The 26,952-nt window shown below is 36.8% G+C and overlaps 1 protein-coding gene and 1 long non-coding RNA gene across 2 annotated transcripts in view; both read left to right on the forward strand.

Moving 5' to 3' along the window:
* The window catches only part of LOC310632646, a 1,302,393-nt gene that overhangs the window by 1,120,126 nt on the left and 155,315 nt on the right, over positions 1-26,952 (forward strand). The gene's annotated exons all lie outside the window — the stretch shown is intronic.
* PKHD1 (PKHD1 ciliary IPT domain containing fibrocystin/polyductin) overlaps positions 1-26,952 on the forward strand; it is a gene marked incomplete at both ends in the record, with an annotated part of 193,424 nt that overhangs the window by 150,591 nt on the left and 15,881 nt on the right. Inside the window, 7 exons of the mRNA XM_083349752.1 lie at positions 840-975; positions 4,690-4,936; positions 6,485-6,550; positions 7,420-7,594; positions 8,088-8,188; positions 13,549-13,646; positions 23,094-23,234. Of these exons, the coding sequence (XP_083205878.1) occupies positions 840-975; positions 4,690-4,936; positions 6,485-6,550; positions 7,420-7,594; positions 8,088-8,188; positions 13,549-13,646; positions 23,094-23,234 (964 nt within the window). The remainder of the gene's footprint in view (positions 1-839; positions 976-4,689; positions 4,937-6,484; positions 6,551-7,419; positions 7,595-8,087; positions 8,189-13,548; positions 13,647-23,093; positions 23,235-26,952) is intronic.

Raw genomic sequence — 26,952 nt, forward strand, 5'->3', positions numbered from 1 at the left:
CTAGAATCCTACTTTCTCTGTAGCAATGTCTGTCCTCTGGAGTGAGATTTTCCCTGAAATCAGGATGTCCCTCACTTTGTTATTATTTAGAAGAGCTATAAAGTCTTGACTCTTCTCCCAGGCCTTTACCAAAGGTGAATGAAAGCTGCATCATTTTTTTTCTAATCTTATCCATTTTTTGTCATTTTGCTTTTACTTCTTATTTTGTTTCTGATTGTAACTCTATTGGTGAGCCACACAGAATTATTGGGAGTTGATTGGGTATAGATTTATTGATAAATAAATAACCCAAACAAACAAATAAAAAAGGCTTAGCAGGAAAGAATGAATAGGGCCACGTGATATGAGTTTGTGGTGAAACAAAAGAAATTATGGTGAGTTTGAGGGAAGTAAGAGAATGGGAATGTAACAGACACAGGGGATGGACAAGAATAACTGAGATTATGAATAGTATATAAATTTGATAAATGAATATAAATTTGATAAATGAACGAATGAATGAATAACTAATGAAATTATTAGAACATCATTAGAGGATCTCCAAGTTATTATTAAATTTAGATTACAATGACAAGTATTTATTTATGCAGTCTCCAGAGCAAATTTGGGCTTGGTGCTACTGGATTAATGAAATCTTCACCCTTCTACCCATGTCTCAATTTCTGTATTAAAAGGCAGGATCTAAAAGTATCTATACTCAGCCTGATGAATCAAGATAGTTGTCTTAAACTAGTTTAAGCATAAACAGTATTATCATATGAATTCATACTAATGCACATCTTAATTTTATACAACTGTTCTTTTCAAACATAATGCCAATTTCTACCTTCTTGTACCAGGATGAAAGCTGTATGTTGACAGGGCTGAAAACTCCTCAAAAGCACGAACTGTTGATTTCACGAACAACCTTTATGAACTTTGACAGTCACAACTGCATTGCAATTACTACCTGTTCTGGCTGTTACCAAGGTCAGGGTAAGTTAGATTTTCAGTACTGAATATGATTGCGATGAGAAGAACTGAGTGTGAAGAGCACTAAAGAGAGTTTTCTACAAATATTTAAGCTCAAATCAGTTCACAGAAAATAAGCAATTAATTTACATATATACACATCCCATGCACCTTTTTCAAACAGGACAGTTACATCTACTAGAATATGGTGATAGAAGCCACCATGGAGTTGGTGTCATGTGAGGACAAAGCATGCAGACTCCGTTTCCTCCTGTTACCTTTCATATGTGGAAGGTGAAGGTCTACAATGAAGAGCCTCCTTTATCAATGAATGCTCTTCACATGAATGAAGTCTGGAGTTCTATCATATGGAGAGCCATAACGGATAGAGGAAGCCCACACTGCATAAATTGACCTTCTATACTCAGAGAGCAACAAGATGAAGTTGAGCTAATAGATTGGCTAAATAAAAATAGAAATTCTAGGTGTAATACTTTGGATAAGAGCTTTTAAACCCCAAAAGGCTTATTGTACAATAAACCTATGTAGATTTTGCTTTGCTTTAAAACCAAACATGCACATCTCTACCAACCTGATTCATTTTAATAAAGAAAAGGCTTATTTTGTATTTCCCAAAGAATAGCAATAGCAATAGCATAGCAATAACATTTAGGTTTATATACCACCCCATAGCACTTTACACCACTCTTTGGGTGGTTTACAATGTTGAAGCATTATTTCCATATTGCCCCCAACAATCTGGGTCTTCATTTCACTGACTTTGGAAGGATGGGAGGCTGGGTTAACCCTGAAACCCATCAGGATTGAACTCTAGACTGTGGGAAGAATTTGCCTTAATACTACATTTTTAACCACTGCACCACCAGAATCTCAAATGACAACCCCAACAATAATAACAACAAGAGAAAAGTTCTTTATTGTTCAGCCATAAAAACTATTGGTATAGGGTTTCTTGCCTGAGAAGAGGGGTTGGACTAGAAGGCCTCCAAGGACCCTTCCAACTCTGTTATTCTGGTATTCTGTTAAAAAGAAACAGAAAATCAGCTCATATATCCTTATCATCTTTACAATTTATTCCAATCATATCTACACACACAGTTCTCATTTCCACTATTTTAGGCTAAAAGGACTACATTTTATTTTCAATACCTGTGCTCTGACTGCATATAAAATATATTGTTCTAAGACATCAGTCCCAGAGTCATTTGTCATATATGTATACACACACACATACATATACATACATATATACATGCATACATTTTCAAACAAACATACATAAAATAAAAATGAGCAATCACCAAAGAGAAGGAAAAAAATTACACATTGAATAACACATAAAGAAAGAAAATAACAATAAATTTATAATTTCAACTTGATCAATCTGATTTTGTAGGTCTTTAAAGAGGAAAACTAAATTCACCCAGATTGTCAAAGAACTTTTTCAAAAGGAAGAGATAGTATTACATTTTCTGATTAACAGAATATACTATTTTCTCAAAAAATTGCTAAATTGCACACTTCTGAAATCCAATCCATTATATCTGGAATTATAATATTTTGCAGTCTCCTGTTGAGTCCCACCTTTGTGTTCGAAGACAACTGAATGTAATTGCGGCATGGTTTAGGAACCCATCATGTCCCATTAAAAGGCTCTCTTCTTAGTTGGCTTCCATTCTGGCTAAACAAAGCTTAGGAGAGATGCTTTGCTTCAACAAGGTTCTGAGAGAAGCACCTCTTTGAAAAGTTTTTGTGAAGCAATGTGATCCTTCACTTCTAAAGGGTGCCTCCGATCAAAGAATGCCGATTGGTGGCCCCCAGGGGGAGGGTGTTCTCTGTGGGTGCGCCAGACCTGTGGAACCGCTTGCCAGTTGAGCTCCGGATGGCCCCCGACCTTCGCTCCTTCCGGCGCGATCTAAAAACGTACTTATTTGAGCAATCTGACCTGGTCTGATGGGTTAGGGTTGGGGTTTTAATATGTTTTTAAGTATTGTTTTAAATTTTAAATTTGGGCATTATATTTAATCGTTTTTAACTTTTGTATTCTGTTTTTTATATTTATTGCCCTGTACACCGCCCTGAGTCCTTCAGGAGAAGGGCAGTATAAAAATATAATAAATAAAATAAAATAAATAAATAAAGAAGAAAACACGGCTTTCAGGTTGATTTTGAGACATGCTCAGAAGAGTCTTCTGGCCAGGGGAAGGACCAGAAGCACAAAGGGCCTGGGGGGGGGGTGTGGGGGGGTGAATGGTGCTAGGAACACACAACTCTTTGTCAAGGTACTGTTCAGTTGCCTCATAAAGCCTAGTTTTCACTGTTCATGCTCATGGCAATTCTTACTCTTTCCAAGGGAATTTTATTTAAATAATAATAAAATTAACTTAGAACTGGGATGGGAAAAAAGACTTCTTCTTGGAAACAAACATCAAAGCTAAGGTAGTAATATTAATAATAACAACCATGCACTAGGAGAACATATACTGTTTTTAAAAGCTATATGGAGCAGGAATAACCCAGGCATGAAATTAGTGACACTAGATTCAAATAAAATACCTGCTTATAAGGTCTGCCATTGGGACCTGAAGGAACATTACTGTCTCTTCTCCAATCCTAGCAGTTTTCCTCTTGCTTTATTTATTTATTTATTTAATTTATATACCGCCCTTCTCCCGGAGGACTCAGGGTGGTGAACAGGGCAATACATAAAAACTAGATACAAAAATTAAAAATTATTAAAACGTGATTAAACAATGCCCATAATAAATTAATACAGATTAAAATTAAAGTTCATTTATAAAAATCCCACCCCGTCCCATCAGGCCAGGCCAGCTTGTTTAAAGAGATGGGTTTTAAGATCGCGCCGGAAGGAGCGGAGATCGGGCGCCATCCGGAGCTCGACCAGAAGATGGTTCCATAAATCCGGTGCACCCACAGAGAACGCCCTCCCCCTGGGGGCCACCAGTCGGCATTCTTTGACCGGTGGCACCCTGAGGAGGCCCTCTCTGTGGGAGCGTACTGGGCGGAGCTGCAGGTGCTCCCCAAGGTATTCCGGACCCATGCCATGAAGGGCTTTGTAGGTCATTACTAACACCTTGAACCTCACCCGGAAGACAACTGGTAGCCAATGCAGCTTGCGGAGCAAAGGTGTGACATGGGAGTATCGGGAAACTCCCAATACAACTCTCGCGGCTGCATTCTGTACCAGCTTTAACAACGTCTTGGCTAAAATATGCATTCTAAAAGCTGCCTGTTCACATATTTTAGCTAATGCAAATGTGTGAAAGCAGTCAATAGTTAGAAACATTGTGCAAAAGACTGTGGAAATGCATCACTAATGGTAGATTTGTTTGATGGTTCTATAGGATTCTGTTTGGTTGGTTTACTTTAAAGTAGTACAATTCCTTATTCCCATTTGAATTTTAGCTTTTTGCATTTCATATCCATTAAAATCAAACAGCATAATCATAAGCAATATCTACAATGGTGTGCCTCTTCTTTACCCCTGGGCACAGAAGCTGACTGGGTGATTTGAGGCCAGTCACACTCTCTGAGACATTGCAAGAAGAGAACGTTGCCAATAAAACTGCTGTTGACTTGATCAACAACAACATCCTATTCTAAATTTTTGAATTCTCAGTTTTCATTGGACGGGAGTTTATATCTTCCCTTAATTGTTCTATAATATAATATGTTGCTCTTCTTTTTCTTTTTCAGGAGGCTTTCCTGTCAGAGCAGATCAAGTGCTCTTCCTCAATGCCCCAAACTGGCTATCATTTCCATTCCCTCACTGCACCATCCTCAAAGATCTAGACGGGTCTCTGACAGGACAACCAGGAAGTCAGATCCTTCCTTCTCTGGATATACTTCCAGATTCCTGTAGGAGAATTGCCAATGCCAGTCAAGCTGTCAGCGCCAGTTGTTGTTTTGCAAATGTTACTTTTCATCGTATGTCTCTTGGCCTGTAAGTTTTTGCTTTCTTTTCTCACTTGTAATTGTACAAGATTTAGGAAGTCACACTTTAGGAAGATAATAGATTGCAAAAATAAGTTTCTGGGGTGATGTTGACTTAGGCAGTTCTGACAAAACAATGTGTTAAAAACTTCCAATACTATAAAAGTCATTTATTGTCATGAATAAAATAAATGAATGAATGGGACAGGCACATTTACCAATTGCATACCGTATAATTGCAGGAAAAATGTATTATTTTAAATAAAAATACATTGTGTTAAGAATATAGATCTACTGATGTTAGCTGCTTTAAAGCAGAGGTGAAGATTCTAAGCCAGGTCCTAAAATCAGAAATTTCTAGTAAATAGACCCTCAAAAGTGAAGCCCACACCTTTTACATAAATTTTAAAAATTGGCTAAATACATAGACATCCTTGAACAAACTATTGGATTGAATTTTTATTTTTTCTGGGATAACATGCAGTCATGCTTTCAGTATTTGCACAAAACCTCAGAACAAGTATGCCCTGACCACATCTCTTTTCTGCCTTGCTTCCATCACCTTATGTTCAACTCATCCCAAGTGTGTAAATGAGATAAGCTTACGTTCTTCTTAATGGACAAATGTTAAACTACACCTTCTCCTCTTATTCTATAATAGTCCATGCATAGCCTCAATGTGTGAAAATCTGAGGGGAATTCAGGTGACTGTAGTGTTTGGGAACAGAGATAAAAGAGACAGAGCAGAGATTGGCAATGGGACTTTTTTTTCATGACGGTATTGTTTCATGACAGTATCATCTCAAGGATGAGAGAAGTACTTCAAATCATCAGTGGGGAAAGGCCTTAAGCAAAATGCAATGTGGACACTCGTGGGTGTCTACTATACTATTACATTTCTATTTCTGAAAGAATACATTACAATATTGATGCATGTACCATCGGCCTCATTCTAAGCCAATTTTATTGTTGCTTTATTTTCTTGAGTTATATCATTGTAGCAGATTATTTCACGAAGGTAACAAACAGAAAGCATTTAGAGCTAAATGCAGTGTTTGCCATAATACAAAGGGTGGAAGGGAGGGTGGAACCCCCTTAGGATAAGTAAGCTAATGGTAAACATAAACAGGAGACTTAATATTTATTCTACTCATAGTTGTTGATTGGTTTAGCAAACCCTCTGTGAGCCATTTATGTTCAACAGTTCTGCACACTACACTTGAGCTAAATTACATAACAGCTTAAAGAACCATGATGGTAAATTGTAACGCAGACTGTAAAGTTCTATCTACTAGTCATGCCAGATTTCTGCAGCAAATTGCTTCTTAATTGAAACTTCTCTGGATATAAAAATGCAGCACTGCCAATCAGTCATCCAGGTTTTTCTCTTCTTTTTAACCCTCTTGAAAGGCTCCTGGCAGTTTGAGCCAAGGGTTAATTTCACATTACCACTGTGGTTACCTCCTCCTGGTTTCTTCTTCAGAAAGACAAGAACAGATCTTAGAGAGCTGCCTCCTCTTTTGGTAATGAAACACTTTCCTATTAATGATCCATGCAGGCTCCCTCAGCTCCTCCGAATTAAAAATGCTCATGCCCTCCTCTGCTCCATTAACATTAAAGAGAGGTAGATTGGTGGCTATTTAGGGCACAGTGAAAATCACTGGCTATTTAGAGCAAATTAAAATGGTGCTAATTATGGTGGTAGGAATGCTCAATTATGTTAGCAATATAGTAGTTCTATTTGGGGGCTAGCTTGACAGTATAAAGTGAAAACATTGTTTGGAAAGACAATATAATAGTCAGCTCATGATTAACCTGGACATTTTGGGGAACCAAAACTATTTGTTGCCTTTCAAGTGTCTTATTCTGCCTATCCATGTTATCCTCTTCTTTAGGAATAACAGGGATGGAAGTGAAATTATTTTATTCTGATTTCAATGCATTTATCCACTTTGGACCTCTCAGAATTAAATATGTTATTTATAAAAAATTGGCAAGCAACTTGAAAATATAGGGGCATGTTATTATTATGTTATTATGTGCTGCAAATGCATTCAGCAAGAGGAGTCCTATAAAATATATATATTAGAAATAATATCCATACAAAAATATATTCTGTGGTTTCTTTTTATGCAGAAAGACGCAAAACATTGGAGGGAAATTGAGAAAAAGAGTAAAACTGGGAATGATGGATTTATCTTTATTTCCAACAGCAAGGAGCTTGTAGTTCCCCAAATAAAAAAAGTTGAATACCAAGGAGTTTGCCTGGTTTTCTTGATTAAGGATTCACTTAAGGAAATCCGAGTTGTCTACTTGAAAATTTTTTATGGGATTTAGATTTGGGGAAGTGGGATATGTTGCCATTCTATGCCATCTGAGATTGCTGATCTATGCCTAAATATTGTGTTTGGAAGAGCAACAGTGATCTAACAAGCTGCATCAACATAGTATGAAAGTGAATATTATTTAGAAAACTTTTGATTTTTTTTCCAGAAAGTTCCCAATCTTGTCATCTAATTTAACAGTAACTAATAGTCACAATAAGGTGATCACTGTCAATTATGTGTCTGACACTTTATCAAATGCCAATGGCTGGATGAGTCTTCTTTTGGATCAAGAAATTTATACTTTGTCATTCAGCAGTCCTCTGCTTCAAAGAAATTTGCAGGTAATGAAGGTTTGTTTAATCCATGAAATGTTATAGTCTCATATAGTTATAGAAAATAGAGAAAAGAATTCTGAAGCTAAAATAACATACAATTTCATTTTAATCTAATGGAAGGATTAGGTACAGAGGATAGGATACATAGTGTCTGTATGTGATATGGGTCATTCACAGGTCAGAATGAATATTTTATAATGGGAAAGATAGCATGGAACACACTGGGCAACTCTGCATTATATGTGGCTTTTATTGGCAAGGCCATGCTTTTGAAATGATTACTCATTTCTCAGTAGCAAATAGATAGCCAAATCCAAAGATAAATTCACAAATTGGGGGAGGGGCAGAGGTGAAACTTTGGCATTTATGAGTCTGCTGAAAAATTGCTGTCTCTTCTTCCTTCTCTCTCACACAATCATTAATCTTCTTTGTTGCAGTCCAGATATAATTCAGAAAGGGAATATAAATGTTTGCATGTTTCTTGTGTTCTACTCCATAGTATATAGCTACATTTGATAATTTTGCTGTTGGCAATTACCTATTACTGGAGCATGAAGGGTTGGCAGTCCACAGTCAAGTTACAGTGCTTTGTGGAAGAAGGCAAGGGTTGCTACTCCAGGCTAATCCTTCCCATAGACATCACAAAGGTTGCGACTGGTTTTTCAACAAGAAAACTAAAAAGTTAACTTATTTAGGTAAGATCTTGATGTTTAAGGTTGTAGTTGATAATAATGCTCATTGAGAAGGACACAGATGCTGGAATTGGTGATGGACATCACACATTAAGCACAGTGATTGAGTTGTTTACGCCTTTGTAAAGCAACTTGGAATTCCAACACTTCCTCTGAAAATTGCTTTCGGGATGTTAAGTGTGCCACCTGCTATAGGAAGGTGAAATTTTCTCCAGAATTAAAATTTCTTTGTGCTATTCCAGAAAGCCTAAGTTCTTGGAGAAACAGGGAGCACATAACAATAAGCAGTTTTATACATGGGAACTTGTTTGCGTGACTGAATCCTGGAGTTATTTGTGCCAATTTTAACCAGGGTAGTAAATATTAGTTGAAAAAGGCCATGACATGACTAAAATTGGACTAGTGATATGAAGCTCCTTCAAATGAACAGCATCACATAATAAAAGTGCCTTGTTCTAACTCAAGTGAAGCCTGAAGTGGGCTTTAATCTCTTCCCTTGTGCACAAAAAAGAAAAATATTTTGTTGCATAGTTCTTTACTTTAAAGAACTCTGGAGTCTTAACTGCAAAAATAATAGAAGTTATTGCAAATAAGCAGAGACTCTACAACTATTTCACCTAAGCTACATTTTTGGTCTCTTTCCATTTATCAATAACAGTGTGTTATTGTTTGAACCATGAAGTGCTTTCTCTGCTGAAAGAAAAATTGGACTGTGTGAGCTCAGCTCTGTTTAATGGCCTAAGATCTTTCCAAGAAAAGACCATCTGTATTTTGATCTTTTGACTATCCTTTCAAATAAAACCAGAAATTTTCTTTATTTTTAAATTGCAGTGATAGTCTGAAAAAAATTAGTCAGCTAATTAATCCCATTTACAAGCTTTGTAGGATTCTTCAGCTGTCAGTCACTTACAGGCCTAAGGCTTCTAGTTTAGTGCTTATTCTCCTGTTCATGTGACTCAGTCTCCATGGCTACAGGTTGCATCTGCTGACACCCATGCACTATTTACTGCTTAATTAAGAATTTCATGCTCAGCCCTTATCTGCGGCAGAGAACAAGAACACGTTGTTAAGAAATTCCAAATATAGGCCACTGCATAAGGGAAGCCTTTATTGTAGGTCTGACTCTGTGGAGCCTCTTTAACTACCCTCTTGGCAACTGAGCTGCCACCTTTCAATCAAAAATCATTAAATGGGGCAAAGATAATGAGCATGTCTCATATCAAAAGAAGGATGTTTGCTTGGGCTGAAGAGGAAAAGCTGTAAAAGCCTACCAGCCCTCGCCACTTCAAAGGAGGAGAGGTTGCTCCGTCAGCAGGACCCAGAAAGCATCATTTGTTTCTGTTTGACTTATGTAAAAGGTCTGGCATGTTAGAGTCCCGTCTTGCAGCCGTGGGTCTCTCCCCACCCTCCCACCCCTTGATGCTCGTGTGTCAGCAGTTAGGCAGCTGGGCCCTAACCATATCCGCCAGAGTATCTAATCACTTGACTCTGTCTCAACAATGGGCACTTGTAGGGGGTGGTCAGGAGGAGGTCTGTGCAACAATAGGAACACAATTATTGCAGCTGCTAGGGAGGGTGATAATTCTTCTTAGGGAAACCAAAGGGACCTTGTTGAGGTGGCAGAGAGGGGAAACCTGAGTCTATTCTTAATAACCAGACTTTTGGAAGTACTTTGCTTTGCCAGTGGGGCTCCGGCAGCTGCTCTTGTCCTAACCTTCTCTAATAATTGTACATTCTGTCCGAGGTCAATTTACTTATGACCTCCTTCTTTTGTGCCAGTTAAAAGCCTTTTAGGGTGAATTGTTGAAAAGTGGCAGGAGTGCATTAAACCCTAAATTTAATGTCAATAAATACAGATCAGATGCCAGATCATTCACAGGCAGGCTCCGAAATTCACACAGCGTTTGCTTCAAATCTCGCAGTTTAAAAAAAGTCATTGTTATTCTGAAAGCTGAGCATCTGAAGGAAGGCATTGTGGAGACACAGCAGGAACTGTTCATCGTTAACTTAGAGGCTTTATAGTTTTCTGTCCTTAGTTGCTCTAGGAAGTATTACACATATTTTCAGGTCTGAAGAGCAAGTTTGCAGGATAAAAAGAAATGCCAAAAATTGATATACAGAATAATGTGGCCAATCTCTTTCATTGTGTACTGAAATGACTTTATGAATTTCCCTTGGTCATTCAGAAAATGTTCTACCGAGTTACAGATAACTCAGGAAAAATATAATAAACTCTTATCCAGTAACAGTTAACTTAAGCATATTTATTGACATACATAATTTCAAAGGGATTCTACAAAGCTGTCCATAGGATTGATTGCTTACATCCCATAGACTGGCAGAAGATATATGTGCTGGGGTCAAAAGAGTTGATGTGTTAAATTCTGAAACAAAGACAATGAAGAAGAATGAAAATCATCAGAAAACTTGAAATTAAGCTTTATAAGGAGAGCTTGGAGTGATATGGTACATTTGGGCTTGAGAAAGAAAAATGACTAAGAGGAGCTGTGACTACACTGTTCAAGCAGTGTAGCATCTAAAAGGTGCTATAAGAAGTAGAAGCAGGCTATTATCCTAGATTGCAGATCATAAAACCATGCTTTTAATTTGCAGATACGTTTGAAAATCCAGGATTTTTTTTTAAAAAAAATTATATCCCATTTTTCCTTTAGGAGCTCAAGGCATTATATGCAACAACACCCCCCCCCGTACCTGAGGAGGTAGGCTGGACTAAAGAGAGTGACTAGCTTGGAAACCTTGAGTCTTCAAGTTTGACTTAAAACTGGATCTGGGGCTCCCTGGTGCCGATCCAATAGATTCACTGCTACGTATTCCTTAATCCTTCCTAATAGCAAGAGCAGTTCAATAGTGAAATTAATTATGAAAGCTGTGCAAATCATTTGGAGAGGGTGCCCCTTCAAACATCCTAGTTGACTTTAGGTGTCAATCCTGGTAGAAGTGTTTCTGTGCTTGCAATGTCAGAAAATCAAGAAAAGACTTCGAAGATGTCTTTTGGACATTCTGTATAGCACCATACTGCAATTTTCAGAATCAATAAAGTTCTCTTTTATTGACAGCAAGTTATATTTCAGATTATTGCTAACTGAAATTGTGCAATTAAGTAAGAACTTTGTGGAAAATTCAAGTCTGCAAAAGTAAAACGTAAAACTTAGGTGATTAAGGGAGGGGGGGACTCCAAAATGGCACAACCTTAAGATGTTCACTGACTAAAAAGTATAGATTGTCTGAAAAGAGGAAAACGAAAAAAGGCAGGAGCAGAATTGAATGTAATATATTGAAAAAGAGCACATTCTGTCTAGCTAAACACTTAAACCAGTGGTGGAATTCAAATACCTGAACAACCAGTTCTCTTATTGGATGCAGGCCTAGGCCTCCGAGGCCTAGAACGGACTTTCGGAAGTGGCATCCACGCACATCTGGTGGGCCGTTCCTGGCTTGGGAGGCCTCCTCCAGGCCTCCAAGGCCTAGACTTGACTTCCAGAAGCAGTGTGCTTTCAGCCGGTTCTCCAAACTCAGCAAAATTTAACTACTGGTTCTACTGAACAGGCACAAACCAGCTGAATTCCACCTGTGACTTAAACCTTCTTTTGTGTATGTTATATAGCATCCTTCAACCACATGTTGAATCACTTTAACAATAAAACATGATAAAAAGAACTTTAGTAATGGAGGAACAATTTTGCCTGGTTTCACAAGGAGAACATTATCACTGCGAGATGCCTGGGAGAAATTAACCCACCCTTTCCCAGGGATTACCTATAACAAACAGCTCTTTCTTAGCATTTTTTCTCCTTAGCTGAGCATCTGACTCTTTTCAGTTTTTTGTATAAGATGTATTTAAACTGCATGGATTCATACAATGCGCATCATATTAGGAATATTTCAAAATATGAGATTGCTCACAATTGAAGAAACTTTGTTTTATGGGATTAGAACAATTTTCAGCCTTTATGCATCATTCTTATGTCTTACAAACTTTCTAAATTCAGTTACAGGGAAAGGCTTAATCCAAGTGACATTTAAAGTTGAAGACATATTCCCCTTATCAGAACCAGGTATGTAAATTCAGTTTTAAAAATGTGGTAGTGTTTTATCAGCACTATTCACTCTAACCCATAGGATGCATTTCTGGTTACTTAAATAAACTTCTGTGTTTCTGGTCAATGTTTCTCTGTGCAGAAAACATATATAAGAGCCATGTCTAGTGTCTGCTATCAATAGACATGACTGTATCACAATTATCCTATGCCCATTGTTGAAAATATTTATTATTTTATTTTATTTTATTTAATCAATTATCTGGTAAATGAAAGCACTAGTTCTGGACACCCTACATTTGCTCTTCCTTCCCAGCAACTGGATAGTGTCTTTCTTTCTTTCTTTCTTTCTTTCTTTCTTTCTTTCTTTCTTTCTTTCTTTCTTTCTTTCTTTCTTTCTTTCTTTCTTCCTTCCTTCCTTCCTTCCTTCCTTCCTTCCTTCCTTCCTTCCTTCCTTCCTTCCTTCTTTCTTTCTTTCTTTCTTTCTTTCTTTCTTTCTTTCTTTCTTTCTTTCTTTCTTTCTTTCTTCTTCCTTCCTTCCTTCCTTCCTTCCTTCCTTCCTTCCTTCCTTCCTTCCTTCCTTCCTTCTTTCCTTCCTTTCATCCAACTGCCATTGGACTTCTGGGTGGTGAATAGGAAGCCAAGGAGAAAGAGAGAGAGAGAGAGATTAAAATGAACAGAAATATTATAAAAGTGTGTTTTAGAAAGTTCAGAAGAGGATATTGCAATTAAGCAATTAATTTGTTAATTGAAATATAAGCTTCATTTACCTCTAGTCTAAATATTTTGCTCTTTAAGATAATCTCTCTTATTTACTTGTTTTTTCTGTTGATAAAAAGGGTTAGAAAGGTAGTAATGGGGAAACCTATATCTATAATTTTGATTTTACCATATCTTACTTAATGTCTTGCATCCATTTAATCTACCTTGAACAACAATCCTATCACACAGGTAGAAATTTCAGATAACCTCTATTCAGAAGTGTATATCCACTTGGAAACAAATTATTAAAATACTACTAGTCATTTTGAGAAGGATAAACATTATTTCCAAACATCTTAGTGACCTTTGCCAAATCCTTACTGAGGTAGGTAGGTAGATAGGTAGGTAGGTAAGTAGACAGTCAAGCAGGCAGGCAGACAGACATGCAAAAATAAATTCTTTCTTTTTTCCTAGGTCCAGTTCCTTCTTTTTCTCCTCCTATTTTCAGATGGTCCCTTGCTGAATCCTGGAATGATGTGACAAAGGGCTGGGGTGGCTACAATAAAAGTATACCATCAGCTGATGAAGATGTTATCATTTTACCAAGTAATTGTATTTTGTTAATATACTATATTTTAATAATAAACACTAGAGCTTGGCACACAAACGATACAGATAACCAATCTAACATATTGCTTTATTGTTTTATTCTGCAAGTTATCAACTCTATGCACATTTTCATATCTTCTGACATCACATAAATGAAAGGAGGTTGCTTGTGCCTACATACGTACATGTTCTCAGAGGAAATATTGCCTCTTTTGTGATAATTGGCAACCATATACTGTCATGTGAAAACAGTAGAATTTTCTCTTGAAATTGCAATTTTTTCAAACAAGCCTCAGACTTTTCAAAATTGAAAAGCATTTTAGAGGTCAGATGACAAATGTTAGACTGATGATTTTTTCCCCACAGTGAATTTTCAAAAGAATCATTTTTTTCCCATCCACTTTTGTTGTGAATATGTAGCATCAATTCAGAAATAGCATTTAGCCTCTGAGGACAAACTCTTACTTTCAAGGAGTACAACTACCATTTGTATACATTGACTTGAAATTGGTGGAGGATTTTCCCTGTCTTTAGCCTGCTGTACGTAACATGGAATTCTGGGAATTGGACTTGGATTAGTCTACAATGCTCACAGTTTCCCATTTGAAACTATGGTTAAGTCTGTCCATGTGTGGTGAGATTAAGGAGTTTTCGTTGTGTCTTCTGACTGCTAGTTGATATTCATAGATGCGCTGTTAGTTTCTGCCTGTTTTGCCTACACAGTGACTGTTACATTCCTTAACACAGTATACATTACAGTTTTTTAAAAGATGTATTGGAGGGCTTTTGTAGTGATGTGTGTGGTTTTAATAGTCTGTTGGTCATTTCTGAGATATCCTCATTACAGAAGAAATGATGGTAAATTAGAAATACAAGTCTATCAGAAAACAATCCACACTAACCAAGTGCTCCATTACTAAAGTAGCAACCCAACAACAACAGTGTTGCTCCTACAACAATCAACTGTGTAAGAATATTCTTCAGACAAGTACAAACAGACTCAGAAACAACTATCTAAGACTAAAACCCTCTAAAACATCTTAAGCAAATAAATAAATAAATAAATAAACAAATTATGCCCCTCTCAAAACAGAAATCATCTACAGCGCACTATGTAAGAATTTATTAAAAGTAATAAAATAATGTACTGTAGAAATTGTTGATAGTGAGAATGTTCCATTTTCAGACGTGTGGCAAAATGTGTATTTAAAGATTAAAGCCTACCTTTTTTCTGAAATTTAGTTTTTTTCTGCAATTTTTAAAGATATTTAATGTTCTGTCACAGTCTTATCTTAATGGCTTCTTCTGTTTCCATCATTAACTTTTTACCTATCTGCTTCTCTTAAAACAGGTGAAAATAGAGATTATATGTAATTCCATGTTCATTAGTTTTTAATTCCATTTCTAACAAAATTTAAAACATTTTGAAATAAATTTAAGCAGTAAACAAAATTTCATTGCTTGTGTAAAGTATGCTTTTTTATTTTATACACCAAGCATATATTTGTAGACAAAGCAACTAATTGATTTTATAAAGTAACATAATTATATTTCTGGGAATTATTCATTTACAGAATGAATAGAATGCTTGGTGAATGATTCCTTTCATCCTTTGGTCATGCCCACTACCTTTGCCTCAACTAAGTAGGAATAATCCTAGTTCCTTTAAATTAAATTTGTGCTGCAGTGTCTGTAAGCTTCAACATGTCACTGTAGGTAACTATACATCCCCCCCTTTTATTTTAATGTGGCTCAGTGGTTAAGATGCTGAGCTTGTTGGCTGGAAAGCTGGCAGCCCAGGTTTGAGACTTGAGCTCCACATGATGGGGTGAGCTCCTGTCATCGCCCCAGCTCCTGCCAACCAAGCAGTTGGAAAGCATGCAAATGTGAGCAGATAAATAAGTACCACTTTGGTGGGAAGGTAACAGAGCTCCGTGATGTCATGCTGGTTTTGAAACAGAAATGGAGATGAGCACCACCCCCTGTAGTTGACAACGACCAGTGGAGTAAAATCCACAGCGACTCATATAATTCATGATATATTGTATTGTGAATTATATGAGTTTCCAAGCAGTAATGTTTATGTAATCTGATTAAAATTACTAACATTCTATTATTTAGAAAGCTTAAACTATTGAAAAGAAAAAAAAAAACTACTAAAAATTCTATCAGTATTAATTACAATTTAGGATATCAATGTTACAAGCCTAAGATTAACTTTTCATCCAAAGTTGACTGTAACAAAGAAAAAAAGAACTACTACAATTCACATCAAAATTTTAGTGATAAGGTAATAGCTTCAGTCTTTACTAATTACTTAACATTAAGATTTTACTGTATTATTACTTTCTGTACTAAATAACTCAACATCTTTCTAAAATCATGTTTTAATTTGGATTTTGGTGCATACTGTTGGAGCAGTTTTGGTGTATATCATCATAGCAACTGTGAAGAGGGCTTCACCTATCAAATATAAACTGGGGTAGTTTTATATTTAAGAGCAATTTTGGACAAGTAGTTGATTGCTCATAGCTTCAAAATATCTTTAAAAAGTCCATTCATATCTGTCATAGGAATGATGTGTTACTATTGGCGCTATTGGCTGAGTGCCATCTGCACTCAGGGACAGGAAAGTACAGTAGATTAACATGCATTTGAGACTTTCTTTGGGGACATTTGTAATTATTTTCATAACACTGAGTGAAATCAAGGACAAATAAAGGCAGCTTTTATTCTAGCAACTGTCAAAGCTTTCCATGTTGTTTTCACATTTTGTGGGGCTTAATATAATAAATTCCTGACACAATATATGAAGAAGGAATGAAGAGCTTGCCATAGTATGTTACATCAGATGGCATATTTATGATGTCATGTAGCCTCTGTTTTTAGTGGTGGAATCTTCTGTCTCTCTCATTTGGCTTTGAACTTTTTCTCTTTGAAGAAGAAGACGTTCAAGTTTTGCATCTCATGTAATGATGCTTTTGTTGTGCCTGTGTAGCATTTGGTGATGCATTTATGACATTTTATGAAGTATGAATGCTGATCAAAGAGATTCTGTGTTACTACTTGAGTCATTAGAAAGCTTGTTTTATGTCAGAGCATTAAGATTTTGCTGCATTATTTCTGACTTTTTGTGTTCAGAAATTAACAAATGATATGAGAATGATATCATTTTAAAATAAATACTAGTATTTTCTGAATACTGTTGCATATGGGTGGGGGCGATATTGAATTAAATCTAACAAAAGCTGATCTGAGGATTTTGTGACCTTGGAAATATCGGGTTTGGTCACATTCTTGAGGATTTCCTTACTCAATGGACATATATAACCAGAGGAATATCAGAGCCTTAAGTGTTTTCCATTTCTTAATTCTACAAAGGAGCCTTCTGTTGTTCTGGAGTATATATATATTTCTCTGTTACACATTATGCCAGAACATTATATATAAAATTATCTGCCCTAATTAATGAACTGTAGCATGAAAGCTCCTTCATCAGAAGTTATGGACCATAATCACTATGCTGGTCCAATGTGAGTTGGTAAATATATTATTTTTGACTTCCCATCCCAGCTTCCAGACTAGAACCTGGTCTACTCATTAATCCAGCACACCATTGTCTGACTGTTTGTTTGTCTTTCTACCTGTCTATCTGTTTGTCTAACTAGCTAGCTAAGCTATCTCTTTAAAACATTCTGCAAAAGGATATAACTAGAGAAATAAGGAAATGTTACAAATTAGAATGCATGTATTTTAAGGTTTTACTCAGAGAATAGAAATTCTTTGTTCTATAGGACAAAGAATTAGGAATGAAGTCAGTGTCTTTTAAAAATGTTTGTCTAACAGTTGGCCATCTTAACAATATTTGTCAAAGCGTGCATTTTGTTAAAAGCACATTCTTTGCAATTATTTTACAATCTATGCTCTTTCCTCCCACCTATTCTTCTGTGATGGCTTTCCCTTCCTTTACATCTGTGTTCTGTTGACTTTCCTTTTAATTTTTACTATGAAGAATTTTCCAAAACACTTGCTGTATAAATCCATGAGTTTGAATCAAATAGCCACAAATTTATTATAAGAATTTACAATACAGGCTACTTAGCATTAACATTTTACTATATCATTACAACATTCCTGTCAGGCTAATTTCAGTAATATAGCATGGGGCAGAGGGTATTCTAGAGAATACAAATTGGAAATGGAAGTTACACACAAAAACAGACACAGACACACAAACACACAACATTAGTTTGGTCTGCCATATTTCATTATTTTTCCCTATTAGAAAATAAAATATACAGATGTATTTAGACATATCTTGGTTAGCAAATTTTGTACCTGCAAAATAAAACTCATAAGATTTCTTGTGCATTCTACTTGGGTATTGGGGAAATATAAATCTTACCCCCAAAAGATATTAGGCAAAAATCTTATGAAAAATGTACACAGACGTGCATTCAATTGAACAACAGCTTAGAAATAGCTGTAGAATTTAATCAAATGAATATAACATTGGAAAAAGAGAAAACTGCCTAAAAAAGTAGCCGACAAATTCTCCTATCCCTGAATTTTTGCCTTGATGTTAAATGGTCGTTCTCTCTCTTTTTCTCTCTCATTTTTCTCAGCAGATACAGGATGACTTTACTAAAAAGAAACTAAACACCTTCAAAGATTTAAAACTTGTTAATACAGTGACAGTAGATAGCTCAGATAAAGGTCCCAACAATGACCTTGCTGTCATTCAAACTGCATATATGAATACAGGACAATTGAGCCCCCATTCATAATCTACATGACCTCTGCTTCTTTTGTTTATTTATAGCACAAGGATTGAAAAGAAGCCTTCTATTCAGTTTGGAACCATCTGTTTTCCAGTGTTTGTTTGACTAGTAACTTGATCTGATAATAATGTGGTGTCTGAGTTACAAAACAGATTGAGTTGTTGTGTAACATTTTTATCCCTGGAGTTCAGTGGCAGGCAGTGTGGAAGAAACACAGACGGTTCATCTACCAAAGCATGAAGATAATCCTTTTGCTTTGTGTGTTTTTTTAAAGGGGTTGATTTTATTAAGCAAGGCCTTCACTGAATTTCTTTACAGACTCAAGAGTTGGGAGTAGGCAGAATTTTCGATATGCTTATTTAAAGATTAATTGAATTATATTTGTTTTGGGAGTTTTTTAGTCTTAGTTGCAATAGGAATAACAACAGCAACTAGATATATATTATGATGCATGTAGTTTCTGATTGCTGGATGAGATGTATTTTTTTTGCTAAAGCCATTTCATCATCCATAGAGATGACAGAAAAAAATTATTTATAGGTTGCTAGCATCACCATCTGCTATAATGCAGCCATTTGTTTTGTCTTTTAAAATGTACTTGAGATTGTACACAAATTCTGGATTGTAAATGTAAACTGTACTTGTCATGAGATTGGAGATAGGTCTGAATGGAAAGATAGTTGACCTTCACATCCTCTGCCAGGATGTACATGCATGTTGACTTTAGCGTGGTATGAGAAGGTAGAGTTAATGCTTTTCCCCTTTGTTTCTTTTCTTTGTTGCTACTAGCAGGAAAAGATAAATTATTTTTAGAAAAGCCTTTGAAATAATGATCTTTTGAATGTGTGGGTGTTGGTGGTATTCCAAGTCTTGAACCATAAAAAACTATCTCCTGGTCTATGGTGTGTGTTTCCTCTTCACCTTTCTGACTGTTAACAGATATTTATTGAGATCTCCATACATACTCTCCATATACTTTCCTAGCTTTTCCCGGTGACTGTTACATCTTTAAAACCGATTGGAGAAGAGACTTGAAGAAAAACCTTGCAAACCCAGAGCCTCAGAGCTCCACTCCGTCTTCAGGCAGTGAATAGTGGCAATGAATTGATGACTGCCTTTCACTCCCTGGAATAGATGTTTCACTGCGGTTTTGTCAGGTCAGAACTGCAGGCAACTGCACCAGCATAGACTCAGGGAATCAGAGCCAAAGAATAAAGCCACCAGACAGAGCTGGGAAAAGTCCTCAAAGCCTGTCAGCGCTGAGAAGCCCCTATGGACACGGCCAGTCTGGAGTCTGAGAATTAGAGCCAGGCTAAAAATGTCACCCTTTGATTTTTCCATCTATTTCAGGAGCTAAGATATCAGATGAAAAGGTCAACTGAAGGACTCTGTCCATACTTTTTCAGGAGGAGGGTGGAATTTATAAATAACTGGTGAGGGATGGCTATCCCATCCCTTCAGCAGCAGACTGCTGGGCCTTTCCACATGAAATAAGACAACTGACGTCTGGTTGCTTTAGCTTTCCCTCGTTGCTTTTACTATTCGTGTAGAATTCTCATCTAGTTTCCTCAGCTGTAACACAGATTTTTTTTTTTACTTTATACAGAGGAATACAGGGAGATTTTTCAGATTCCATGCCTTGTTTCTACATAAAGAAATACACTGGTTATCTCCTGTATTCCTGGGAGCAGGGATCATGTTTGCAACGTCCCATTATTTCATCCCATTAGAAAGACAACGTCATCTTGATACCTGGGATTGTCTCCAACACGTAGTAATTAATTATCTTCGTATGATTTTTGCCTTTATCAGAATTACAGCATCACCTTTTTTTCCCTCCTGATTAAATACATAATTAAATATCTTGCCACGTAATTTTTAAAATTATAAAAAATACTTTACTTATACTCATTTTGGAGAAGAATTCTAATAAATTCTGCTATCCCAGAATTTTCAGCTAAAATATTTTTTGATCCAATTTACCTTGTAGAGCAGGGGTCCCCAACCCCCAAGCTGCAGCCCATTACCAGGCCTTGAGCCTTTCAGAACCAGGCCGTGGAAAGGGAGCATACACTTCCCCACTTGGGTGAGCAGAGGGCAAGTGCGTTCACATTCCATTTGCACAAATGGTAAGCATGCACACCCAATGGTAATGCAAATGGAACTGCATGAATGCTTGCTGGTGTGGAACCATCCCCTCTGGTCCACAAAGTTGAAAAGGTTGGGAAACTCTGTTGTAGAGAATTTCTACAAAAAGTTTGCCCCTCTGGATTAATTGGTTTGGCACATACATACACTCATGTCCAATCCCTGAAAAGCAGACTGAAAGATCCCATTGATTCACCACTTTTCCTCATCTTAAGTATATATTATGTATTATTTTAAGACCATGATCACTATTTAAACAGTAGTGCTACTGAGAAAGGAACATTTTTAAAACAAAGCTTCCAAAATCAGTAAATGGAGCTTCAGTGTTACAGTCGGGGACTGAAAAGGTTAAACACTAGTAGAAAATAGCTTTCTTATGGATGGTATTGATAAACACTGTTTTTTAAATCTCTGCTCCTCTTCTCTGCCTTGGTTGGTTTCATGTATCTATACTGTGGGTCAAAAGTCTTCTGACTCTTCCCTACAAGATAAGTAAAAAGATAGCAACAAAATGCTTCTGTTTTAAATCTCAATTTCCATTGGAATGTTTTTGTCAAAAACTTGCTCTTTTTGCCAAACACTGCCTGCCACAACCAAACTTGGAGATGGCCATTGTTTTATCTACTTATTTTTACAAGGCTTATATATTGATCAAATCCAAACCTCTGAATAGGTTTTCTCTGAATAGCTTACATTTCCCACTTGAATAAATAAGATTTTAAAGAGTCTAAAGCAAATAACAATTTAATGCAAAGCATGGTACCAGAGATAAATAAAAGTCCATTATCATCCATTTTATAGGAGGAAGGATCTCACAAAATTTCAGTGCTGAAGCCAGTTGAAAAGCCAGGTTTTCATATTTAAGATAAAGATAAATAAAAAATACTTACCCATGAGTGCTGAGGGAAAGGACATTGTGCTGAAAATGCTTCTCTTTTCATTAGAGTAAATGGCTGGGTTCTTTAATAAGGGATGACTATTTTCACAGCATTGCTTGGTATCACCAAGGTTGGCCTTTTGTTGTAATAAAAGTTATTCTTTTTGTTTTATGTTAGATCTAAACTAATGCTAAATCTCAGATTTGTTTTAAACATAGTTTAACAGCTATTCTTAATCAATTTTATACTGTTATATTTTATGAACTATATCTTGTCACTTTGACAGCTCACTAAAAACACTCCGTTTTACTTATATCTCTGTCATTTTCTGCTGAGGTAAAGATTTCTTTTTGTGCTCCCTTCTGTCCTCTGCAACCTGAATATTTCCTTTGGAAATGATTTTTGGGACTGTTCAGGGAGGGTAATCCATTCTTCTTATGGATGCCATTGCATTGACAGATGGCTAGTATTGGATGCAACCCAAAACATTCAGAACACCAGGCCTTTATAATACAGAGTTTTAATTAGAGTTACCATATGTCTAGTAATTTCTAGAAGAGTCCAGTTTAAATTCTGAATGCCCTATCTGAGAAAAGGGAAAAAGTTAGGGATTGCCTGTTTGTTTTTAAGAGGCTCTTTCCATGTTTGGATACCACTTCTTCATTCTCCCCACTCCTTTTCCCCCCCAATATGCCTGTTCTTTGAAGTCACTCTCTGCTTCTTTCCCTTTTATTTCTTCCTAGCTTAGCCTGTCTCCCTGCTCCTGTATCATACCATCATTCTCCTCCTCCATTTGTTCTTGCTCAGTTGCTAAGTCATGTCTAACTCTTTGTGATCCCATGAACCTTAGCACGCCAGATCTCTAACCATCTCTTGGAGTTTACCCAAATTCATGTTCATTGCATTGATGGCATTATCTAATCATTTCATCTTCTGCCATCCCCTTCTCCTTTTGCCTTCAGGCTTTCCCAACAACAGGGTCTTCTCCTCCTCCATAGCCCTGTCCGTCTTGTAGTTTTCCATCCTGCTTACTTGCCTTCCAGTTGCCAACCTTAGCCCCCGGCCCAGAAATGAGCTTCCTCTCTTCCCATTTCCTTCTCGATGTTCCCAAAGGAAGCATTAATTTGTGCCTGATTGCTGTATGGGTGCATGGAGGAATATATGTTGTTTATACCAATAGGTTATTATTTGGCTGGGGAGATCCACTGTCAGTTCCCATTTGATTTGCGGCCAGTTGTTCTCTCTCTCTGCCCAAGCTATTTCAGTGTTGTTCTTTTGGGGATAAAATGAGGAGAGAAGCAAATGTAAACTGCCTTGAGTTTTCAAGGCCGTATAAAGTATAAATGCAAAAAAGAAATATATATCTACTATATTAAGTAAGTGTGTTGTTTATTAGAAGGTTTGAATATTTTAACCTATCTTATTAATTCTCTGTACTGTATAAACTTTTCCCCCATTCAGATCTAATTTGATGGGGAGCAGAATATTCACTTACATGATTCATAAATTAAGTAATAGTCCTAGTCTTATTGTTCAATTTAGCATCTTAGAAAAGGATGCAAAAAGGAGGCTACTTTTTTTTAAAAAAGCAATATATTAAACCAAGTAACGCTCTGCATTATTTCCTTCTTTCTAAGACAGAACTATCTTGGTGGATATGAATCTTCCACCCCTACGAGGTCTTTATATCCAGGGCACATTGGAATTCTCATTAAACACCAGCCATCTTCTGAGCGTGGCCTGTATTGTGATTGCTGCTGGTGGTGTCTTGAAAGTGGGTAAGTGAAAAATAATAATAGCCTGAAGATACGCTGCATGTCACATCTTTTATTTTATTTTATTTTTTTTAAAAGTGAACCAACAAGTCTAATTAGCCTCAGGCATGAGAAAGCTGCACTAAGGGCAAATGATGAAATTTAGAAAGTAGAATAACATCATAAATTGATTCTCATGCTATCTAACATTTATTAACCTCTTGCAATATGTTGGGCATACTGTAGTACAAAAGGGGTCTGTTCTAGTCGAAGTGGAATCTATTCCAGATAAATGCTCATTGGAATGCAATCAAAGGCTGTTTCACACTGAGCAGAAAACCTGATACTTTTTCCCCCTAGCAGATAAGGGATGCAATAGAGCCTATATTGAGTTAGGCCCAGAAAATCCTTTCTCAACACCTTGAATTGGTCTTGATAGTTCAGCGCAGGATTTTAAACCCTGCTGTGACATGAACTGATTTAGCCACCTTCCTTAACAATCAGGCAGCTGCTGGACCATCTTCAGGAATAGCTCTGCATCAAGTGTATTGTAGTAATCCATTCATAAAACTATTAAGGCATGGAGCAGTAAAGCTCCTGATGTGGAACTTCAAATATTTTATGATTAGTAGTCCCTACCCCATCACAATCCTTTTGTGATTAGCTAAGGCCACACATCAGTTACTTTGCAGTGACTCTTGCAACTCTTTATTAACATTCCAAATGTGCTCTTTACTTAAAAGGGAGTCATATCCTTTTTTATTCTGAAATTGAACTGACTTTGATTTGCATAATACTAATACTGACCTAAATTATCCTTAACATTTAAATATACAAGAAGTTGTCATTCTTCAACATTTGCATTAGTGATCTGGATAAGACATGGAATGGAAGCTCATCAAATAAAATTCAAATTTACCTTCATAGTGTAAAGAAGCTGGTTGAAAATAAAAATGTATATTTAGCAAAAGGAGATATAAAGTTGTAATGGAATGTGGGAATGATCTTGTGGGACAGGAGGGAAAGCCGCACCTAGACAATGAACCAAATTTGAGTCCAAAGGAGGAGAGGTGATGAAACAAACATCTCAGAAAGGATCATCTCGATTTGTGGAAAATAAAAAGTTGAGGAATGACAGGGGTACTTTCAGACTTGCAAGATTCTGGTAATGTAATCTTACAGCCAAGCTAGAGCTAATACTCCTGGTTGTTCTTCTTGTCTGGACTTCTTTGCAAGGCCAACATCAATCTTTCAAGTCTGAAAGTACCCTTCCATCCTTCACTTTTACTCTCCCCCAAACTAAGAAAAGTCCTTGCTGAGACACTTTTGCTACCTCTCCTCCTTTGGACTCAAATTAATTTTGTTTATCAGACTGTTGTCTAGCTCTTCCTCCTGACCTTCAAGGTAATTTCCAAATACCATTACAAAAGTGCAGCAGAGATACAAACAAAGGAAATACCGCCCGAAAAGTATAGTTTTGAAAGATTCAAAGAAAGTGAACAAGTTCATAGAAGAGTAGTGAAGATGATCAGAGGACTAGAAAGTAAGAAGTCTACAGAGGCAGGGAAAGATGTTTGGCCTTGAGGATCAAAAAAAATGAAGAGGTGGGAGGGACATAACACCACTCTTCAAATAACTGGGAAGATATCACATAGAGGATCAAGCCCTGTTCTCTCTCTTTCTAGAATGAACATGTTATAATAGATAAGACTGGAATTACAGAAATTACAGATTCTGATTTGATGTTTTTTTAAAAAAAGTCTTCTAAACAAGAAGAACAGTTTGACAGTGGCATCATCAGGCCAGAAGCTTGGTGAGCTCTTCTTAATTGGATGTGTTCAAGCAGAGACTGGACAACCATCTGTCTAGGATGCTTAATTTGGATTCCTGCACAGGGGTTGACTTCAGTGGCCTAAATGGTCCCTTCTAATTTTACTGTATAAGAATTAAAGCAGGCTTGGTAACTAGTAAAATGGGGTCATTCCTTTCCTTTGATTCAGAGATAATTTTGATAATTTTGCCATCCCCACGTCCCCAGTTTTAATAAAAAGCCTTGGAGAATTTCACAGATAAGATCCAGGAGTAGATGGAGACAACATTCACTTCATAAAATGTGTAAAACTGCTTGGGTCCAGAAGAGATTTATAACAGGGGCTGTGTTTCCCAGTGGATTAACACAGAAGAAAGCAAGCCGTACATCAGTGGAATCGGTGCAGAATTTTAGGACTGAATGACTTGAAAATTATAATTCAGATTATCTCAGGGTGGATGTAAGGACCTGCCTCAGCTAAGCCACCCAAGAAAGCAGAACTCTTGAAACAAGCATTGTCTCAAAAGGAAACTTTTATTAGGGGCTAGTGACAGCAGGGAATCAAGGCGAGATCTGAGAGAAAAACCCGTGAAGCGGTATATTAAAAGTAGCATTCAATACTCCTCCCCACAGAGGATAGATGGAGAGGAATAATATAGATTCAGAGAGAGATCATCTTACAGGTTCAACTCTTTGTTTTGTTCTGGAGTTACAGTATTCATGAATGAACTAGTCTTTTGATGAGTACTACTCTTCAAAAAGTGTTTTCTGCTTTCAGCCGACAACAACCAGAGGACAGCTGCTAGTTGTATAAAATCTCTGTGCCTCAGTACCCATTTTACTGGAGATGACCCAATAGTGCTTGGGATCAGGGAATAGCTCTTTAGTCATTCTCCCTTTGGTCCCTAGTTAGCTTCATTGATTGCCAGTTGGCTGTTATCTCTCTGAAGAGCTGGATACCGCAGTGCAGTGGTCTATCAGAATTGTGCATTACTGCTAGACTGCAAGTGTTTTACCTCTGATACAATGGAGTCCATGGTTGTCATAAGGCAATGGGTATATTGGTATTACTCTCCCCCATCTCCCATTGACTCTAGGATGATGGAACATGTTAGAATCTGGAAGACAGCATTTGTCTGGAAGAAAAGATAAATCCTAAATTAAAAACATTCCTTATGACTCAGTTCCCTGTGTATGTGTGTACACATGTATATATACACATATATACATACTGCACATGCATACATATTTACACATTTATTTCAGAGATTAGAACAAACCTACCAGAAAACAGCAGACTCATTGAAACTCATTTTTTTCCCCAAACCTGGCAACTTTAAGATATGTGAACTTCTACTCCATAGAATTCTGGGACTTGAAGTCCACACAACTTCAAGTTGCCAAGTTTGAGAAATGCTACCTTAAGCAAACACTTAGAAAAAGATATATTGAAGGTACTGTTTAACAGTTTGAGGGTCTGATGATGATGGCAAAAGCAATGAATTTAGCTACTATTCTGATGACCTATCAGCTAATGCAAGAATTGCTTATGGAAGATGTTATTAATCTGGCTCTCCATATTGTTTAGCACGGGCAGGAGCAAAGTGGAGAGACTGTGAGAGAGAGCAAGAGAGATTATTTTTCCTTAGGCGAAGAAGTTTTTCGTATGCAGGAACATTGCTGAATCTTCCTGTTAAAAAGTGAAGATGTGAACATGTTGTAAAAGGCAAGAGTGGTATCTCTTTTGTAGGCTGGGAAGATAATTTTTGATAACAGCAAATTAAAAGGGTTATACAAATAACAAAACAGGAGAATGAGCTGGATAATTTTCCTATAGTAAGTTTATAAAAAAAGGCTTCTTAAAGTCCTGAAGAATTTTGTGAGGTCAACTGTTTTCAAAGCTCACCCAACCTTCTCAAAGCCAAATGAAAT

The sequence above is a fragment of the Vipera ursinii genome (assembly GCF_947247035.1).
Source record: "Vipera ursinii genome assembly, chromosome: 1".
NCBI lineage: Eukaryota > Metazoa > Chordata > Lepidosauria > Squamata > Viperidae > Vipera > Vipera ursinii.